Genomic DNA, 22,804 nt, shown 5'->3' with positions numbered 1-22,804 from the left:
GCATTTTTAAAAATCATGATCTTAGTCCTAAATTGTTTCCTTTTGTCTTGTAATTGTGTCCCTTGGTTCAACACTCTCAAAACAGGGGAAACATCTTACCTATATTCCCAATCTCTCCCTTTAAGTATCTTGTAGGTTTCAATGAGATCATCTCTCAAACTTCAAAACTCTAAAGAGAATTGGCCTAGTTTTCCCAAACTCTCTTCCTAAACAGTCTCATTATTCTGGAACAACTCTGGTGAACTTTTAATAAAGGCAAAATACTGAGGATGTTGGAAATCTGACACAAGCACAGAGAATGTGTCAGGGTTAAGTTTTCAAATTCAGTATGATTCTTCTTCAGAATTTTGGGTTAATTTCCTTACTGTTACAAATTTCCTTTACTTTGTTGTTCTCTTGAATTAATCGAATCTCAAATTCTGGGAGATTTCTTGATTCTCCCTGAGGTGCCAAGACACATAATAATAATTTTATCTGCCATTTTTATCTTCCCAACATAAATTCTCCTAGCATTACTTGAGGTAGATCCACCAAATAGCCAGATCTTCCTTTTGAACACACATATCGAGCTTTTACAGTCCAGTTTTGTGTTTGTTGTTAGTCTACATTCATATTGAGTTCTATCTTTATTATTCAGTTTCATGATCTGCCTTTATTGTTTTCAAAATCTTTCCCAGTCCTCAGGTGTTTTTTTTAACTATTCATGGCAATGTTATAAGCCTTTTCTTTTAATCTTAAACATTTCTTAATTTCCTTTGTCAACTATAATTGAATGACTTTTTAAAGTTTTTGTATCTTGAAAGAATTCATTATTGTGTTGAAATTTACAATTATCCTTAAAAAGTACACATTGCTTTCATAATGGCATAATTTTTAATGAATTATTCCAAATCCATCTCAGACAGTTTACCTTCATACCTTCACAATTTCCTCAGTTCAAATGTTTAACATCCTCACTTCAGACTGAACTAGCTATTATGTTATGGTCACGCAGCCTTAAATGTTTATTTACAGCAAAATTGTTGATTCGCACTTTTTATACATTATACTAGATCTAAAATAGTCTGCTCTTTGGTGAGATTTACATTAAAAAAAAGGCTATTTGTTTAATACACTCCAGAAACTCTCAGAAATCCTCCACAGCATGAGCTTTAGGTTTATCCAGGCTATATGCAGATGAAAGACATTTCTGTTTGCTGATTTATCCATTGATTCCCTTGTAATGATTTCCTGATTAATATGATGCTCCTAATTTCTCAGAGTTAGAGATCCTTTTGATTTAGGAAACGAGGAAGTGAAGGAAAATAGTATCAGCAAGAAAACTGAAGTGTTGGGGAAATTAATGGGGCTGAATCTTGATAAGTCTGTGCAATCTGATATTCAACATTCCAGAATTTTGAAATATATAGTTCAGTAGATAGCGAATGTATTCTTGATCATCAATTCATATGGTGGCTTATGAACAACTCATTCCAATTTTTGTTGTCCTTATTGTTTGTTAGCTTCACCCAAACAAGGTTTCCCAATTTGTTCATCTGGTTTGAGATCCTTCTTTACTGATGAACTGATCTCATCTCTTCTATCAGCACAACACCACTTCCTTTTCTTTATGCCCATCATTCTGAAATGTCAAATATCACTGAACCCTCAGTTCCTAGTCTTTGTCATTCTACAACCATGTTCCACATGTTAATTAGATTATATCCATTTACCTCGACCTGTCAAGACTCTGACCTCAAGGCTACATGACATTTTAGTGGGGGTGCTTATGGAACTTCTCATTATCAACCATTTCAGACCCTTTCAGATCCATAAACAAATATCTCTTGCAAATTTTTATTTATTCACTAATATTACGGTACTTATTATCATTTAGCATGACCCTATATATTCTCATGTGTCTGACTTTATAAATTTAGCCCATCTGGAGGTTTCATTATTCCTCTGGGATGTGGTCGTATCAGATTTGGGAGACCCAGTTGTTTGCTGTGCAGAAACTCATTGTCTTTGGTTCTTTTGCTGACAGTTTGAGGTATACAGGTCACTTTAAACTGAAAATACACAATCTTTTGGATTTACTTCATGGAGAACACTGCTGAAACAGGCAATATCCTTTTGACAGTATCTTGAATCATTGGACATAAGCCATCCCTATTCAATGATAGATTCTGTGGAGTTGTATAGACTACATCTTCAGCCTGTGTCTGCAGAATTCATTGTCAATCCACTTGTAAATTTGCAATAAACCATGTAAATCTTGTAGTTCAATATGGTGATTGATTTGGACTTTCATTCACATCCAGCAGTTGCAATATTGGTGAAATCTACACAGTTACTTCCTCAGTTTTGCAATATGACGATTGTTTCTGGCTTGCTATGATTTCTGTCTTAGTGGTTAAGGATTCCTCTTTGGAAGATAATACAATGAAACATCTGCTTGAACCTGCCTCTTCTGAGTAACCTCAGCCTCGAACATCAAACTTGAACCTGACATTGGTATTTGTTCATCAAGCTCTAATGCACTTCAAGCTATATCTGTTATAAGTTCATTAATTGGGTCAAGTGGATTATGCTTTTCATTTCATACTCCTCCATTCCTTGTTTTTCCTCATGAACCTTACTAGCTCTTGCAATCTGAGCTCACTTCACTATTGATAGCAATGGAGAACATTTGTGCCAGTCCAATTTGTGCACAGCTTCTAATCTCATTAGCATAAGAAATTTGTTTCATACTATCTTTGTAACTAATCTCAATAGATTCTATTTTTTCATTGGGTTCCACCATGAGTCCAGCAAGTCCTATGAAATATTTATCCAGATATCCTTTGATCAGATATGACCAGCTGTTTCTTGACCTTCAGTGACCGTTACTTAACTTTACATAGTTTAACTCCTTGTACAATGTGAAGAAGATCAAAATCAGTTTTTTGTTTCCCAAGCAAGAGTGATAATTCTCAGTTGTGGTTTGTGAAATAATATTCAGATTGTTTACTATTTGGAGTTGCTAATATTGAAGTGTTGCTTGTGGCATGCTATTAACCTTAAGTGCTATGCCACCGGAAGCATGTCATTGCACTGTTGTCATCTGTAGACAGTATAGTGTTAGACATGGTCACTATCCTATAATATTTGCCTTGGGCTAGCTTGAGATTCGTAAAATGACCATTGCTATAAATATCAGCTTTCCAAATTGTATGTTTTGATTACTAAATTTATTTTATTTTATGTTGTAGAATTTGTACCTCATTAAACATTTTGTGCAGTTAGCAATTTAATTTCTCATTTTTCAGAAACTATATTCCACATCTGCACTTTTTCTAAAAGTGACATACTGTGCAACAGAAAAAACATTCATATTTAACAGTTTGGCATTGTATATGCCTGTGAGGTTTCCTTGCTCCACAGTGCTAACAGGAATTTTTAATATCAGGAGCCTGTTGTATTCACTGAAATGGTTTCTTACATGAGTGGTCTTTTGTTTTGTACTTAATAATTAAATTGACTACACTGATCTCCTGTTTCAGAGCTGGACTTCTCTGCTTACAATTGTTTTGCATTGCTTCTAAACTTTTGACTAATGGTGCAACTAAAAGCCTTTCTCTACAGTCAGATCTTCTTTGGACTGTAATATATCTGACAAAGACTTATCAGCAATTCCTACAATCATTTTGTCTCTTAGAATTCTGACTGGAAGTGACCATTGTCACATTTTTGGCATTTTTAAAATTCATTTATAGGATGTGGGTGTTGCTGGCTGAGCCAACATTTATTGCCCTTCCCTAATTGCCCTTGAGAAGGTAGTGGTGAGCTACCTTCTTGAACCAATGTAGTCCTGTGGGTTGACCCACAATGCCCTTTTGGAGGCAATCCCCGGATTTTGACCTAGTGACAGTGTAGAAATGGTATTAAGTCAGGATGGTGAGTGGTTTGGATGGGAACATGAAGGTGATGGTATTCCCATGTACTGGCTATCCTTGTTTTCTAGTTAGAAGTGGTCATGGGTTTGGAAGGTGCTGTTTAAGAATCTTTGGTGAATTTCTGTAGTACATCTTTCTCAGTGCATCCACCTGCTGCTACTAAATGTAAGTGGTGGAGGCAATGGATGTTTGTGGATGTGATGACAATCAAGTGGGTTGTTTTGTCCTGGGAGGTGACAAGCTTCTTCAGTGTTATTGGAGCTACGCCCATCCAGATGAGTAGAAAGTATTCCATCATATTCCTGACTTGTGCTTTGTTGATGGTGGACAGCTTCAGAAAGTCAGGAGGTGAGTTACTCACAGAAGTATTCCTAGTATCTGACCTTCTTTTGTTGCCATTGTGTTTATGTGCAGAATCCAGGTGACTTTCTGGTCAATGTTAACCCAAGAATGTTAATAGTGGGGGATTCAGTGATGGTAACACCATTGACTATCATGGGGCAGTGGTTAGATTGTCTTTTATTGGAGATGGTCATACCCTGGCATTTGAGTGGCACACATGTTACTAACCACTTGTCAGTCCAAGCCTGGATGTTATTCAAATCTTGTTGCATTTGAAGATAGACTGCTTCTGTACCTGAGGAGTCACAAATGTCACAATGTTGAACATTGTGCAATCATTGGTGAACATCCCCACTTCTGACCTGATGAGTGGAGGGAAGGTCATTGGTGAAGCAGCTGAAGATGGCTGGGCCTTGGACACTACTCTGAGAAACTCCTGCAGAGATGTTCTGGAGCAGAGATGATTGACTTACAATGTCCAGGACCATCTTCCAACGTATCAGGTGTGACGCCAACCAGCAGAAAGTTTTCCCCTTGATTCCTATTGTTTTCAGTTTTGCTCGGCCTCCTTGATATCACACTCAATCTTGATGTCACTCTCACCTCATTGTCATCTCTGGAATTCAGCACTTTCATCCACATTTGAACCAAGGCTGTAATAATGTCAAGAGCCGAGTGGTCCTGGTTGTAACCATCTAGGCATCAGTGAGCAAGTATTGCTAACCTGGAGTGATGATTGCTGAAATCATCTATGGATTCCCCTGGATTCTAAACTCTTCTATTCAAAATAGGTTTTTCTAGAATTTTTATTTGTTCTGACATTGCCATAATTGCCAAAGATGTTCAGAACCTTTTCAAAAGTGCCTACTGTTTCCTGTTAGTAGACTGTAATATCATCAGCTCTATTCATATATATGGATGCAGGTTTGCTTGCTGAGCTGCAAGATTCATTTCCATTGAAATTCATGGAAATGAACCTTCCAACTCAGCAAGCAAACCTACATCCAGAACCTCAACCTGAGTTGCAAATCTTCTTAAAAAAATCATAAATATATTTACTTTTTCTAATTTTGCAATAATACTGATTCTGCTGCTGTTTGCTGCTTTACTGGATGATCTTTCCACATTTTAGAGCTAAAATAAAAGATATCTGCTTTTCACCAATAAAATAGATAACTCTCATCCATCATAGGTAAAGTGGAGGATTCCTGTCTTTTTCACAATCTCTCGTTATGAAAGTCATGGTTTGCAGCTTTCATAAACATTTCTCATTTTAATTATTGTTTTAGTGAATGATCGTTGGACTTAGTGGATAAAATGAATGACCTCTCCTTTATTTCAGCTCTTTGAAAACATGTTCCACGTTTTACATGGCCTGAATAAAGTCTTGTAAACTTATCTCTCATGTCTTCTGAGATTTTTAATCTGGTCAACATTTTCATTTTACTTACTAGTTTTGTGAAAGCCTGAAATGCGCAGCTTCAAAGTGATATTTTGTTTGTGGCCCTTTACTTCCCATTTCTGCAGTTATGCTTTGTGGTATTCATTTGCTTGGCAGTGATGCTAGATTTGTGGTAGAAGTTGTTTAACTTCTAGCTTTTTCTGCCTGGATTGCTGCACCAATTTAAAGTTCCCCTTGACCCTTCAGAGATTGTAAGCTTTATCCATGGAGCCTCTGAGCCTGTTTGATTACTCAGACTCAGACACAGGGTGGCATGGTGGCTCAGTGCTACCTCACAGCGCCAAGGACCCGGGTTTGAATCCTGCCGTGGGTGACTGTGTGTGTGGAGTTTGCACATCCTCCCCATGTCTGTGTGGGTTTCCTCCCACACTCTGAAGATGCACAGGTTGGGGAAATTGGCTATGCTAAAATTTCTGGAGAAGGCCCCATGCCCGAAACGTCGATTCTCCTGCTCCTTGGATGCTGCCTGACATGCTGCATTTTTCCAGCAACACATTTTCAGCTTTGATCTCCAGCTTCTGCAGTCCTCACTTTTTCCTATGCTAAAATTGCCCATAGTCTTAGGTTCATTAGTCAGGGGTAAATATAGGGTAAAGAAATGGGTTTGGATAGATTACTCTTCAGAGGGTCAGTATGAAATTTTTGGGCCAAATGGCCTGTTTCTGTATCGTAGAGAATCTAATCAGACCTATTTTGACAGATCATCACCTCATGATGCAGTCTGATTCTGCTTTAGAGTTACTAATTCTCCTTCTCAAGGAAGTTCCTAACTCTCTTGTTGATGTACTTCTCTTACCAGGTCTGAAATGCTTTTGCCATTCACTGGAGTATTCTTCCTCAATGAGGATTACTTCTGTAATGTTCTTAAATCCAGCTGACAGTACTGTATTTGCAGGTAACTTAAATGAGAATCTGAATATCTTGAAACACATCTGGCCATTATTTGTATGAGTAGGCAAATCAGATCTGTACTGCAGCCACCATGTTGCATGGACATGTTAGCTCACTGCCTGTATAAGCTGCTACTCATGGTGAAAGATACTGCCACTATCCTCTTTAAACTTAGTGGATGCTTGGTCCAACTGGAAGAGTCTCTTTTGTAAACAATACATCATTTATTGAATGTTAGCAACTTAGTCACAGGCTACATGACACGATAGACATTGTTACAGAAAATCTGAGGAGGACCAGATGGTAGATCCTGAACTATTTTGCCCACAAAGTCTATATGACATTTTCATAGTGAGTGGTGCTTATTTCCCTCTCTGTATTAAGCCTTTCACAAACTAAACTACAGTATTCTCTATTGTTGATTCGATATTACAACCCTGAAAATTGCTAGGCAAACAGAGGCTATAGCGGTGATACCTACTACTTTTTCTCTCAGGCCTGTGATAGAGATTGGTGATAGATCCTCTGAAAGCAGGTAAGTGAGCTGGACTTTCATAATAGGGAAGCTGAAAATGTGTTGCTGGTTAAAGCACAGCAGGTCAGGCAGCATCCAAGGAACAGGAAATTCGACGTTTCGGGCCGGAGCCCTTCATCAGGAATGAGGAGAGGGTGCCAGGCAGGCTAAGATAAAAGGTAGGGAGGAGGGACTTGGGGGAAGGGTGATGGAGATGTTATAGGTGGAAGGAGGTATCCTTGTAGGGGGAGGAAGAGAGCTTCTTCAACGAAGGCATCCTTGCAAGAGGATTCGCAGTAGGTTAAAATCTTCGAGTAAAAAGTGAGGTCTGCAGATGCTGGAAATCAGAGCTGAAAATGTGTTGCTGGTTAAAGCACAGCAGGTCAGGCAGCATCCAAGGAACAGGAAATTCGACATTTCGGGCCGGAGCCCTTCATCAGGAATGAGGAGAGGGTGCCAGGCAGGCTAAGATAAAATGTAGGGAGGAGGGACTTGGGGGAATAGGGAAGCCAATCAAGAGGGCAGAGGGTAACCAACAGTAAGAGCTGGGGGTAAGTTCCTATACTTCCCCTCCCCTCCCTTCCCCCATGCACATTATTAGATCAGAGATCAGTACATTGAAGGATCCCTCCTTTGAAGGCCAAAGGCATTCCTGACAGGGTTTGCTGGGTGGTCTCTCTGAATTATGAGTCTCTACCTGCTGCTGTTTCTCACAACAACTGCTGGTCCTGACATGGTTCATAAGTGTCCACTCAAGGGTTTCAACTGGGCTCTATACAGCCAGCCACCTTTAAACCGATACTACACAGACTTAATTAGGGTTGAGTCGAAAAGTGTGGCACTGGGAAAGTACAGAAGGTCAGGCAGCATCCAAGGAGCAGGAGAGTTGATGATTCGGGCATAAATCCCTCATCAGAAATAGGCTGTTCATCATTCCTGATGAAGGGTTTATGAATGAAACATTGACTCATCCTGCTCCTCGGATGCTGCCTGACCTGCTGTACTTTTCCAGCGCCACACATTTTGACTCCGATCTCCAGCATTGCAGTCCTCACTTTCTCTTAATTAGGGTTAGAGACATAATCAGCACAATGTATCTTCCATCACCTCCAAACAAGGCTATTCCAAACTTGCCTCAGGGGATATGGGGGCAAGTATCAGGAAGTAACTGAGTTAAGGGTAAGTGAAACCTACCTTTCCTTTATAACCTATGAATTTAGTACATAATGTATAGTTGGACCAAGTACGGTTGGTTTCCGGATGCTTAAACCAGTTCCCGGTTTCATCACAGTATTTTGTAGCTTTTTCTGGAAAGAAGATAGAAGTTATCTTTCAGCAATTGCTCAAGTTTACAAACAAGCAGAAGCCGAGAGCATGCAGTCTACTTACAATAAAAAAATGGTTTTTATGTTAGCAAAATAGAACTATCCAATTATTTAACTTCAGCAATGTAAATATCACAAGAAGTTGGGAAGTTGGAGCTACATTTTAAATGACACAATTTTAACGTGATGTTATGCTTCACAGGGATCCCACACTGGAAATTAAGTCCTGCTACTCCTGGAATTGACATAACAATTACAAATTTTATAAAGTACTCACAGTTCCCTAATTTACCGGACTTACAGACCCAGATTGATAGGAAATATGGATCAGGTTTCTGTGTTAAAGAAGTATCATTACTTATGAAAGTAATTAGACTCTATCTGCAGGTAAACAGTTATAACATTACTTAAAACTCCAGGGTCCTGATAAACTCCCCTTTACTAAGACGCGCGCACACACACACACACACACACACACAGTCAAGTAGATTATGAACAGAGAGGAAAGACTGAAAAGTAGTCTTTGTTCCCAAACTCTTCAGTTGAGATGATTTTCATGATTGCTCCACTGACCAACACATTGCATCAGTCGTCTTTCTCCGTTACTTCCACTGGTCGGTGGCTCATTATTTTATATAAAGTCTCTGATTTATCTGATTCATCAACTGTTATAGGAAAGATAAATTGCTTTTCTTCAGTTCACAGTGAGTTTTAACTGCCAAGAACAGAGAATCTGGAAGGAACTGATTGTTCCTCTCTTTCTCTGTAATCTATTCTCAGCTCTAAGCAGTTCAACTACCTAAGAACCAATCATGAATTTGTAAGCAGGCAAAAAGTTCTCTGCCATGGATAAATGGCCACTAGTCCATAGACCAATCAACTTCTTTTTGCCAGCAAATGCTGTGACTGAACATCCTTTGCCTCTAAATCATGTGCAACTCAAAAGCTACTTACTGCTTATTCAAACAGTTGTTCACACATTAGCTGTTAGATTATTTACTTTCAAAAACATACCCACCTTTTCAGACACTGGTTTTTAAAATAATTCTTTTTGATTCTATCCAGCTTTTAATAACACAATATAAAAAGGCACAGTCTTAACACTGAAAACATCCTCATCTCCCTGTGTTTGCCATGAGTTTCTACTCTTCCACTTACTGACATTTCTACTTGCCACTGTTATGTTTTTACTGACATTGCCACTTCCACAGAGAACTTTGGGCTCTTCTTTCAACTGTTCATTAGTATGAATGAAATTGCACAAATTTCAGAACTTAGTATAAATAAATCTATCTGCAGCTTAACTTTAGACCTGTGAACAAACCAAAAAACATACATTTGGAAGATTTCTGCTTATTTCAGGCTTTCCTCAGAAGGACCTATGGCAGTGAACACTTGTAGTGGCTCTACTGGTGCTGTTGTGAGTCTTATATCAGGAAGTGCAGAAATGTTAGTGCTGAGCCCTGCACATCACCACTGAATACTTCCCTCCAGATTGAGAAGCCATTGTTTACCACTAAAAAGTAAAGTTTCCATTGGGCTGCTCTCCCATTAGAGAGAGATGACTGGTAGTAGTTGAACACAAGGGTGACCATGCCTCAGGTGAGGGGAGAAAATGAGAAGGAGAGTCCTTCATTGGAGCCACCCTGGCAGCTCAGTGGTCAGCACTGCTGCCTCACAGTGCCAGAGACTCAGGTTCAATTTCAGCCTCGGATAATTGTCTGTGTGGAGTATGCACGTTCTTCCTGTGTCTGCATGGGTTTCCTCTAGGTGTTCCTCTCACAGTCCAAAGATGTGCAGTTAGGTGGATTAGCCATGTTAAATTGCCCATAGTGTACAGGGATGTGCAGGCTGGGTGGGCTAGTCACTAGAACTTCAGGGTTACAGGATAGGGTAGGTCTGGGAGGAATGTTCTCTGGAGGATAGGTGTGGACTTGATGGGTCGAATGGTCCGCTTCCGCACTGTCGGGATTCTATTCTAAACACAGCCAGTGTGGGTTTCTCTGCATTCACAAATTTTATATCCAAGCTGCTCCCGTATATTTAATCAACTGGGCTTTAATTTTGCTAACAGACATATTTCATGGTACATTTTCAAACACATTTTGATAGCCACTTTACGCAGTCACCACCTTCATCAATCATCTTTGTTCCAGTATCAAAGAACTCACTCAAATCTGTCAAATTCAATTTATCTTGAATAAATCTATGGTGATCTTCATTTATGAGCTTCCATGTTGCCAAATGTCAATCAATTTTGTTCCAAATTATTGTCCTTAAATGTTTCCCTATTGCTGACTAGTTGAAGTGTGAACACTTTGTGTGTTTCTTAGTAGAGATCCAATCTTTGCAATGTAAAGGCCGGCCACTTCGCAAACAATGTCTTATTCTTTCTTGATATCTAATGGTGAAAAGAAAACTGTGTGAAAGTGAGGATGCAGATGCTGGAGATCAGAGCTAAGATTAGAGTGGTGCTGGAAAAGCACAGCAGGTCAGGCAGTATCTGAGGAACAGGAAAATTGATGATTCAGGCAAAAGCCCTTCATCAGGAATGAGGCAGGGAGCCTCCAGAGTGGAGAGATAAATGGGATGGTGGGGTGGTGGGGCTGGGGAAAAGGTAGCTAAGAATGCAATAGGTGAATGGAGGTGGGAATGAAGGTGATAAGTTGGAGAAGAGGGTGGAGCAGATAGCTGGGAAGGAAGATTGGCAGGTAGGACAGGTCATGAGGATGGTGCTGAACTGGTAGGTTGGAACTGTGGTAAGGTGGGGGGAGGGGAAATGAGGAAACTGGTGAAGTCCACATTGATGCCCTGGGATTGGAGTGCTGTGAGGCAGAAGATGAGGTATTCTCCCTCCAGGCATTGGGTGGTGAGGGAATGGCGGTGGAGGAGGCCCAGGACCTTCATGTCTTCGGCAGAGTGGGAGTAGGAGTTGACATGCTCAGCCATGGGGTGGTGGGGTTGATTGGTGCGAGTGTCCTGCAGATGTTCCCTAAAGTACTCTGCGAGAAGGCGTCCAGTCTCCCCAATGTAAAGAAGACCACATCAGGAGCAACAGATACAATAAACGACATTTGTGGATGTGCAGATAAAACCTTGATGAATGGGGAAGGCTCCTGTGGGGCCTTGGATGGTAGTGAGGGTGGAGGGTGTGGGCGCAGGTTTTGCAATTCCTGCAGTGGCAGGGGAATTGCCAGGAGGGGAGGGTGGGTTATTGGGGGGCATGGACCTGACCAGGTGGTCATGGAGGGAATGGTCTTTGTGGAAAGTGGAAAGGGGTAGGGAGGGAAATATATCCCTGGTGGTGGGGTCCGTTTGGACGTGGCGGAGATGTCAGCACATGATACAGTTTATGCAGAGGTTGGTGAGGTGGAAGGTGAGGACCGGGGGGTATTCTGTCCTTGTTGTGGTTGGAGGGGTGGGGTTTGAGGGAGGAGGTGTGGGATGTGGATGAGATGCATTGGAGGGCATCTTCAACCACGTAGGAAGGGAAATTACGGTCTTTAAAGAAGGAGGCCATCTGGTGTGTTCTGTGGTGGAATTGGTCTTCCTGGTACAGTGGAGGTGGAGGAATTAGGAATACGGGATGGCATTTTTGCAGGAAGTAGGGTGGGAAGAGGTGTAATCCAGGTAGCTGTAGGAGTTGGTGGATTTGTAAAAACTGTCAGTGTTGAGTTGGTCATTATTGATGGAGTTAGAGAGGTCCAGGAAGGGGAGGGAGGTGTCAGAGATGGTCCAGATGAATTTAAGGTTGGGGTGGAATGTGCTGGTGAAGTTGATGAATTGCTCAACCTCCTCGCAGGAGCACGAGGTGGCACTGATGCAGTCATCAATGTAACGGAGGAAGAGGTGGGAGTGGTGCCGGTGTAACTACGGAAGATGGACTGTTCTACGGAGCGAACAAAGGGACAGGCATAGCTAGGGCCATACAGGTGTCCATGGCTATACCTTTAGTCTGTTGCGAGTGGGAGGATTCGAAGGAGAAAATGTTAAGGGAGAGGACCAGTTCAGCGAAACGAATGAGATTGTCAGTGGAAGGGTACTGGTGGGGGTGTTGGGGGAGAAAGAAATGGAGGGTTTGGAGGCCCTGGTCATGACGGATGGAGATGTAGAGGGATTGGATATCCATAATGAAGCTGAGGTGCTGGGGACCGGGATAATGGAAGACTTGGAGAAGGTGGAAGGCGTGAGTGGTGTCTCGAATGTATGTGGGGAGTTCCTGGACTAGGGGGATAAGGCAGTATTGAGGTAGGTGGAGATAAGTTCGGTGGAGCATGAGCATGCTGAGACAATGGGTCGGGCAGGGTGGTCAGGCTTGTGGATCTTGGGAAGGAGGTAGAACCGGGCAGTGCGGGGTTCCCAGACTATGAGGTTAGAAGCTGCGGGTGGGAAATCTGTGGCTAGTAATATCAAAATTTCTTTCCTCAGCAACTGAAATGCATGCCATCTGTATTGGATGACTTCTCATTTGGAGATTACTAGAATTTTAAGTGATTCTTTCTTTCATTATGCTTCGAGTAATTGTTGAATCTGCCTCCTCTGTTGCTGCATTAGCAGGATCACCTTCTCCAGCAAAATAACATGCAAATTTAATATCTTAGTCATGGCTTCTGCCTTCATGAGAATGGCGCTAACTGAGCGCACTATACATTTTTTTTTCTATTTATACTACATTCTGTCCTGTTTTGGACTAATGTTTCTCTTGATATTGACAGGTAGATTCACCAGAACAAGACAAAAATGATGGAGAAAAGTAAACTGTCCTAACTCACAACCAGCAATTTGCTATTGGAGAATGACAGCATTTACAGCATGAATATATCAAAGAATATCTCATTTTATAAAGTGGATGCTGGACAATGGGACATTGTGTTCCTTTGGCTATTGTGCAGTAAAGGATTAATTATTCCTTTATTTTGTGTGTAACTGCTGGGCATGTGATATCAGATCACTAGGAATTCGAGCTTGCATCTGTTAGGTTCAAGATATAATGCCCTCTCTGACTGTGCCTTGAAAATAGTTATGTGTAATCAAGCTATAAATATTCATTCAGCTCAATGTGGAGAGCAACTTACTACAAGAATGGTTTTTGTTTATTTCAGATTTTTCATACCAGGAATTAAATTTCTATATTTCAAAAACAATTTAAACCTATTTGCCTTGATTTAAAAAAAAGTAATAGAATCTTAAACAATTTTATCAACAACTCTGCAGTAATAGAAATGATTGCCAAGAGCAATAACTGGAACGTTACACACAGTAAACCAGCAAAGATAGAGATACTTCATTAACTGAATTAATATATGTTATAGCATCTTAAAGTAATATGTATTAATTATGTTCTCAGCCTCTAAGCCCACAAACAGCTAGCTGGAATATTATACAATATCTGCTTTCTGCTGACATTTAGCTCATGAGTCAATACATTTCAGTGCTAATTAAGGCATTCATTCAAAGGTTAGTGATTCCATTAAAGGGGATCCAGTCACTCTCCAATAGCAGTGAGTTAGGACAGTTTACTTGTTTCCATCATTTTTGTTTTGTTCTGGTGAATCTTCCTGTCAATATCAAGAGAAAAGTTATTCCAAAAAAGGACAGCATGTAATATAAATAGAAATAAAGTATAGGGTGGACTCAATGAATACCATTTTCATGAAAGGTTCCTGCAACCACTACAGTTATATTTCCTGGAAACCTCACATTGGACATTTGAGGGATTGTTTTGGTTTCATTGGCAGATCCTTAGGAACAACTTGTATTTTTTGTAGCATGATAGACATGGTCTTAAAGAGGTCATGAGGCAAAGAGGTTTTGGAATGAAACTCCAAAGTGTGGAACCTAGACAGTTGTAGACATAGCCACCAATGGTAGATTCAATAAATATGGAATAAATTACATATTGAGGCACAAAGATTTCCACATCAGTTAAGCATTTGCAAATCAGTGCAGAAAGGAGAAAGAATAAAGTCAAGAAGTCATCTGTGGGAGTGGTGTACAGGTCCCCTAACAGTAAACACAAGGTGGAGTGAAGCATAACAAAAACATAATGAGAACCTGTCAGAAAGGCATGAGGCTAATCACGGAAAAGTCAAATGGGCAAGATGAAGAGTTTGTTTAGGATAGTTTCTTAGAACAGCACATTCCGAGGCAGACAGCAAGTTACACTAGACCTGACATTGTGAAATGAGTTAGGTTTTTTCTATATTCGCTCACAGAATGTGGGTATCACTGGCTCAGCCAGCATTTATTGCCCATCTCTAATTACCCAGATGGCAATTAAGAGTCAACCACATTTGCTGTGGGTCTGGAGTCACATATAGGCCAAACCAGGTGAGGCTGACAGACTTCCCTTCGCTAAAGGGTATTAATGAACCACTGGTCCTTTAGATGGAGTTTTCACAGCAATTGATAGTGGATTCCTGGCCATCATTAGAGCTTTAATTACAGATTCTTTATTGAATTGGGGAGATCTGAATCCATGTCCCCACAACATTAGCTGAGTTTCTGGATTAATAAATCTAGCAATAATACCATGTGGCCACTGCCTCTGCCAGTGATCTCAAAGTGAAGGTGCCCTGAGGTAGCAGCAAGCATAATATGATTGTGTTTTATAAGAGCTTGAAGGAAAGAAGATTAGATCCCAAGACATTTTTTAAAAAATTTAAATATTGGAAATTATGATTCATGAAAGTGGAGCTAATTGAAGTGAATTAGCACATTAGGTTAAAGGATAGGTCAGTAGAGATGCACTTATAGACATTTAAGAGAGTATTTCACAATATTGATTTGATTATATCTATTTGATGTAAGAAAACACTCTAAGGGACAGATCAAACATCTGTGATTAACCACTCATGAAAAGGATGGTAGTTTAATGAAAAAACATGATTGTGCAAGAACAACTGGCAGGTCAGATGATTGGACAGGAAATAAAAGAAACACAAAGGATAACCATTAGGACTGTCGTCGGCCATTTTTGCCGGATTGTCATAGGACAGCAAAACTGCCAACGACAGACCTAACAATAACCAAAATATTAATTAAGAAAAATTTACTGTACAGCAGAAAGCTAGCCAGAAAGATTAAGAAGGCAGTAAGATATTTTCCAAATAAAGAAGAAGCGCTAACAAAAAGAACTCTGGACCATTAGAAAGTGAGTCCATGGAACTAATAATGGAAATTAAGGGGGTGGTGGTGGATTTATACAGGCATTTTGCACCAGTCTTTAATATCAAGGATATCTGTAACATCTCTGAAGCAGAAATAAATTAGGAAAATGAAAGTAGGAAGGAACTCAAGAAAATCATAACCAGTTTTGAGAAGATTTGTAGCTCAGGTTGAGGTTTTGGATGTAGGTTTGCTCGCTGAGCTTGAAGGTTCGTGTCCAGATGTTTCGTAACCCTACTAGGTAACATCTTTAGTGGGCCTCAGGCAAAGCACTGCTGAAATTTCCTGCTTTCTATTTATATGTTAGGGTTTCTTTGGATTGGTGATCTCATTTCCTGTGGTGAAGTTATTTCCTGTGGTGAAGTCATTTCCTGTTCCTTTTCTCAGAGGGTGTCAACAAACACATTGTGTTAAACCCCATCTACTAGCCCCTGAGAAAAGGAACAGGAAGTGACTTCCTCACAGGAAATGAATAGATGATGTCATTTCCTGTGGTGAAGTCACTTCCTGTTCCTTTTCTCAGAGGGTGTCAACAAACACATTGAGTTAAACTCCATCTACTAGACCCTGAGAAATTGAACAGGAAGTGACTTCACCACAGGAAATAATATCACCACAGGAAATGACATCACCAATCCAAAGAAACTAACATATAAACAGAAAGCAGGAATTTTCAGCAGTGCTTCGCCTGAGGCCCACTGAAGACGTTACCTAGTAGGGTGACGAAACATCTGCAAATGAACCTTCAAGCTCAGCGAGCAAACCTATATCCAAAAAATAATAACCACCCAAGATGTATTACTCAGTAAATTATTCAATTTGCAATCTAATAGTCCCATTAGGTTGGAAGACAGCAAAAGTAACTGCTTCATTCAAAAAAGGAGGAAGAGAGGAAGCAGAAAAATGCAGGTCAATTCGCTAAGTGTTAAAAGTTATATTTTAATACAAACTTCCCAACTAAACATTTCATCTACATTTGTTTGACTTACATACCAAAATTTAAGTCAGATACTTACCAAAGCTTAGAAACTTTAACAATTTGGTTGAAGTAGAATATTAGACATTTGTACAAGGAATGAGTTTTCTTGAACATCATACTTTATTCCAGCAAGTGCCCTAATAGAGTCCTTCCATTTTCCAGAACTTATTAAAAACTCTTTTAACCAGCAGAATTTACTACTTAGTTTTGGTATGGCTGTGACTGGCTTTAAAACATGTCAGGAGTGTGTGGATCCACATCTTCAGATGAACGGTTTGGTTCAAGGTCCTAATATCCATCAGGTTAATATCTCTTACCTCATTAGCAGCAACAATTTGTTGCATCTGATCTATTCTCTGAATGTGGTGAGAGATGAGTTGCAAAAGGGTATTTGATTTACAGGAAGAGTGAAGATCATTCAACATAGCAGACAGTGGGCTTCCAGATTTCCTAAGGCAATTCTCAGCATAAGAGATGGGGAGGGTTGACAAAATGCCCTGAGTTCATAGGGGAACAGGATGCCTCAAAAGCATTTGAACGGAATGGGAAACAAATAATCATACAGTCAATATGAGCATAGTCACCCAATGGTGTAGGTGTAGATTTCCAAGAAGTGTAATGACCTCACATGAGTCATCATGAACTCCTTTTCTAATACTCCTTCCCAACTGCATCACTAACCATACAGATTGTTCAATGTACTGCAGCCCGGTGACTCACCTCCCAAAAGGTTTTTCTGATTTGTTTTTGGAATGTTAGCATCACTGACAAAATCCCCATTTATTGACTATTCTCAAGGTCCTTGAGAAGGTGGTGGTATAATAGCCTTTTTGACCTGCTCCAGTCCAAGTGAGATAGATGTATCCACAGTGCTAATAGATAGGGAGTTCCAGGATTTACACTGGGGAAAGTTGATAAAGTCAGGGTGGTGTGAGATTTTTATGAATTTTCAGACAGTTGTTTTAAATGTATCAGCACCTCTTGTCCTTTCAGATAGGTGGTTTTCTTGGGTTTTGGAGGAGTATGCGGAGTTGTTGAAGTGTATCTTGTAAATGCACACACTACTGGCACAGTGCATCAGTGATGAAAAAAAATACTGTTTAAGATAGTGGATGGGTGTTAAAGAAACCAGCTGCAATGTCTTGAATGGCATTGACATTCTTGAGCGCTGTTGGAGTAGTTCTCATCTCAGTATGTGGAAAAATTTCCATTATACTCCTGACTTTTGGTGTGTAGATGATGAAGGAGCTTGGAAGAATCAGAAAGTTATTGAATCAAATTTATGACGTGCTTTTGTAGGCATAATATCTATTAAGATTATGATCAATAATAGCCCAAGGACATTGATGGAGAGGGAATTCAGTGGTAGCAATGTCATTGAATGTGATGGGGAAGTGGGTAAGAGATAGTCATTGCCTGTCATCTGTGTGGTGTGAATGTTACTGACCACTTACCATCCCAAGGGTACATGGCAGAGGAATAGATCTGAGAAACGAATGAAACTGTAGAAAAAGTTCTAGTTTGTTGTGGGAATTGATGACTACTGAAGAGACAAGAAGGACCAGACAGGTATCATAGAAACCTCCTGAGTTCATCTAGTTTTCTAACCAATCTTCAATTTTGAATTTTCCACTGTCAAGTCCACAGCATCATTGCTCACCTGTACAGCAGAGTGCTGGAAAATCAATGAAGTAATCATGATCAGGAATTCCACAATTATACAACTAACAAATGACTCTGCAAAGCCAGGTATGGCTCTAATATGATATAGTGTTGCCCTCAATTTAGTGTCAAGCACGTCATTGACAGACAACACAGAAATCTGGTGGAGGTGGTAGAGGATGGGGTGTGAGGTTGATGAACAGCTAGAAGTCAGCTCTGTATCTGTAGTAACAAGATAGACAGAAAAAGGGATAGGCTTATGCAAGGGTATTTTAGAGAGCTAAAAAGAGAAGTTAAAAATCAGGAGCTCAAATGGAGCTGGTAATCACCAGACTGCTCCTTGTGACTGAATACTTTGAAAATGTCCAGCTCAGCAGAGAGAATCAATATGGATTTGTAAAAGTTAGTTAATTTCTAATAGACCAATATTTTGAAGCAATGTAAAGGTAAAATTGACAGAAGTAGTAGATGGAGAATGTTATTCATTTGGGGAATCTCCAAAAGTATTTGATTAAGTTCATCATAAAGGACTGTTAGCTATATTGAGGTCCATGAAATTGAACCAATATATAGGCTGAGTAGCAGCAGATGAGAGGAGGGAGAATGAAAAGATTGCCTAATTCCTAGGATTTTAACAGAGGAGCTCCAGGATTTTGCCCCAGGAATGACACAGGGCAGCACGGTGGCTCTGTGGTTAGCACAGTTGTCTCACAGTGCCAGGAACCCGGGTTCAATTCCAGCCTCGGATGACTGTCTATGTCGAGTTTACACGTTCTCCCCTTGTCTGCGTGGGTTTCCTCCCACAATCCAAAGATGTGCAGGTTAGGAGAATTGACCATGCAAATTGTCCATTATGTTTAGGAATGTGTAGGTTAGGTGTATTAGTCAGGGGTAAGTGTAGAGTAATAGGGAAGGGCAATGGGTCTAGGTGGGTTACTCTTCAGAGGGTCAATGTGGACTAGTTGAGCCAAGTGGTCTGCTTCCACACTGTAGAGATTATATTGAACACTAAAGGAGCAGCAATACAATTCTAGATCAAGATGATATGTGATTTAGAGGGAAACCTGTAAGTGGTAGTATTCCAATGCCTTTGTTGCCCTTGTCCTTTGAGGTTTTAAAGGCTGCAATTTGAACATGCTATCGGAGCAGTCTTGTTAAATGGCTATAGTGCATCTTGTAGCTGGTACATCCTGCTGTCACTGTGCACCAGAGGTGGAGTGAACGTTAAAGGTGGTGGACTAGGTGCTAATCAATAACTTACTTTGTCCTGGGTGGTGTTGAGTTTCTAGAGTCTTGTTGGAGCTGCACCCATCCAGGCAAGTGGGGAATATTCCATTATATTACTGACATGTGTTTTGTAGATGGGGACAGTTTTGAGGAGACAAGAATTAATTATAGAATTCCCAAAGTTTGAGCTGCTATTGCAGTTACAGTATTTTTATGGTTAATCCAGATCAGTTTCGGGTCAATAGTAACTCCCAGAATGTTGGTCAGGAAGGCATATTCAGTGATTTTAACGTCATTGAATGTGAATAGGAACGTGTTAGATTTCCTTTTGTTGGAGTTGGTCATTGCTTGGCTCTTGTGTGACATGAATATTACTTACCACTTTACAGACAAAGCCTGGATATTGTTCAGATCTGCATCTCTGTGGAAAAAGATGGCTTCAGGATCAATGGAGTCTCAAATAGTGCCACCCATTGGCATCTGGTGGCACACATTCAGAGTCAGCCTCCGTGCATATCAATGTCTGGGAGGGAAAGAGTTGGTTGCCTTTCAGCCTGGGTTTCTCCCCCCTCCAGGCCCGGGACTTGTGTCAGCTTTAAATCAGAGAGGAGTGTATGAGAGGGTGTATGTGTCCCACACAGAGGTGTGTATGTGTCTGTGTGTGTGTGTAAAACACAATCCTAGCTCATGGTTCTCGTTATCTCTCGCCCACACTCACTCACTCCCATAACCTCCTTTGGAGATGGTAAAGATTCATCAGCAATTAGGCCCCATTGTGAGCCCTTTAAAAAGCTCTGGTGAAGTGGGTCATTTCTGCTGCCGAGCTCATGCAGAGCTGCGTGCCATTAAGAGAAGGTATTAACTGGAGTGCTCAGGTTGAAAAGGGCAGAGCTGGTGTCATATCAGCAACACTCGGTGAACGTTTACACTGCATGATGCTGATGCATGTTCCTTAAACCTACGCTCAGCAACTCAGTAAGATGTCAGAATTAATTTCATCATCAATATTAAGTTGCTTTACGAGGATGCTAAGCATTAACATCCTCAAGAGTTATAAAAGGACTGCAAAGATACAACTCACTTACCAGTTTCATCAAAATCATTAAAATGATTGGGGCAGTTCTGCATGCTGAGGGTTCCAGCTGGTGTATCATCCCAGCATAGCCATCCATCCCAGGTTCGGTTACAGTATAGACCTGCCAAGTCAAAAAGCATTGCTGAATATCTGAAACTATTTCTAACAAAGAAATTGGATTTATACAGTCCCTTTACTGAAATAAAACATTTCAAGGAGCATTATAAAACAATATTTAACACCAATATAAAGAAATTTTAGGACAAATGAGAAAATTGAATTCCTGGGATTATGGTCTGGGCAGCTGAAAGCATCAACCATCCTAGGTTCGGTTACAATAAAGACCTGCCAAGTCAGAAAACGTTGCTGAATATCTGATACTAAGTAAGGCTTTAAAATCTGGACATTTTTCTTTCTTTTTGAAAAGGACTTTAAGATCTGGCTGTTCTTCTTTTGCCACTGGTTCTTTTTTTTCATCTCTTGTTTTTTTTAAAATTCTGGTTTTGTATTTTGTATTCTAAGATGTCGCCAAAAAATGTTGACTTTGTACATTTTTCACTGTTCCCCTGCATTTCTGTATTCTTGTATTTGAGTACACTTGACAAAAAAAGTTCTAATTCTAACAACAACAATCTACATTTATATAATCCCTTTAATGAAACAAACATCTCAAGGAGCATTATGAGACAACATTTGACATCAAACAATATAAAGAAATTTCAGGCAAATGAGGAAAGGGAATTCCTGGGCTTATGGCCTGGGCAGCTGAAAGCATCAACCTGAATGAGAAAACAATTAAAATTAGCGATTGTCAGAAGATCAAAATTAGAAAAGTGTAGATACCATGGAGGGTTGCTGCAGTTATTTAATTGCAAAGAAGCAATTCCATGGAGAGATTCGAAAATAAGGATGGGAATTTTAAAATCGAAGCATTGCCTGAGCAGAAGCGAGATGTTATTCAGTAAGAAGAACAATACTGAGAGGTGAAAGGGACCGAGTACATGTAAAGACACAAATAATGACCTCAAAATTATGCAGCTTAGACTGGAGAATGTTTGCTCCTTCAGTTCTGAAGAACAGTCATATTGGACATGAAATGTTAACTCACCAATGATTTCCTTCACCATAGATTCTGCTAGACCCACTGAGTCTTTGTAACACTTTCTGTTCTTATTTGTGAAATGTGCTAATTTTACTGGTTTTTCCTTTCCAAACTAAAAATTGCCAGAGTTCATGTAAAAACTAAAATCTGTTTGTTTTTAATTCCCAAGCATGTAGATAGAGAAATAAGAGAGAACCAACGTTCAATTCTGTGGAACACCAGAGTGATTAGGAAGAGAAGCCATTGTAACTGGTTCTCAGGTTACAATTCGATAGATAAGAATCGAACCAGGTGAGAGTAATCTCAGTTAGGAACAAATTACTGCAAATGCTGGAATCTGTACTGAAAACAACAAGTGTTGGAGATCACAGTAGGTCAGGCAGTATCCATGGAGAGAGCGCAAGTTAATGTTTTGAGTCAAGATGACTCTTCATCAGAGCCGAAGGTGGTTGGAGAGAAAAGTGAGTTGAAAATGAGACCTTGGGGTTATGAGTCTTTTATTTTGAGGAGGGGGATGATGATAGGACCATAGGAGAGAGGGAAAGCACATGAAGAAGCAGGACCATGAACAATATAGGCTAAAGGGAAGCAAAATTACAATTTAAGCAAACATGTTAGACAAAAATCATGCTTATACCAAACTGTTTCCTCTGACCTTGTTTATCAAATGAAGGGTCCTTGGCCATTTTATCATAACATTTATACTGTGCATCCATTATCTTTTGTTGTACTAGGTCTTGTGCAGTCTCAATTGATGATGGTTCAGTTGTAATTTCTTCAGAATTTTCAGTGGATGCAAAGCTTGACATAATTCTCTGTGAGGTAAAAGAGAGGGTGCATAGTGTTAAAATGCATCTGTTAAATAGTTATTACTTGTTAATTCCTCAGCTTAGTGTCTGAATCAAATCTTATTCAGAACTATGAATTGTTGATCAAAGTGCACATTCTAATTAATAATGCTGACAGACACTCAGTAACATTTCAGCAATAACATCTCCGATATTGTGGAATATATTTCCAGAGAGTACTATTGAATGATGTACTGGAGTTTTATCGCCGGTCTCTTGGTGCTAGTTAACCCACACATTTTAAACAAATGAACCATACTTTCAAATACTGTTGATCTGTATTACATAGGAAC

General features: G+C 39.9%; 1 protein-coding gene across 1 annotated transcript in view; it reads right to left on the bottom strand.

The window, feature by feature from the left end:
- Nucleotides 1-22,434, bottom strand: part of calcr (calcitonin receptor) — a 157,685-nt gene extending 135,251 nt beyond the window's left edge. Inside the window, exons 1-4 of the mRNA XM_060825461.1 lie at nt 22,319-22,434; nt 20,572-20,682; nt 8,335-8,433; nt 169-202 (exon numbers count right to left, since the gene is read on the bottom strand). Coding sequence (XP_060681444.1) covers nt 169-202; nt 8,335-8,433; nt 20,572-20,682; nt 22,319-22,379 — 305 coding nt within the window. The 5' untranslated portion in view covers nt 22,380-22,434. The remainder of the gene's footprint in view (nt 1-168; nt 203-8,334; nt 8,434-20,571; nt 20,683-22,318) is intronic.
- Between the last annotated feature and the right edge of the window lie 370 nt (nt 22,435-22,804).

This window comes from Hemiscyllium ocellatum, chromosome 5 (genome assembly GCF_020745735.1).
Source record: "Hemiscyllium ocellatum isolate sHemOce1 chromosome 5, sHemOce1.pat.X.cur, whole genome shotgun sequence".
NCBI lineage: Eukaryota > Metazoa > Chordata > Chondrichthyes > Orectolobiformes > Hemiscylliidae > Hemiscyllium > Hemiscyllium ocellatum.
Note: the sequence above shows the minus strand (reverse complement) of the source record. Positions and strands in the feature narration are given on the sequence as shown.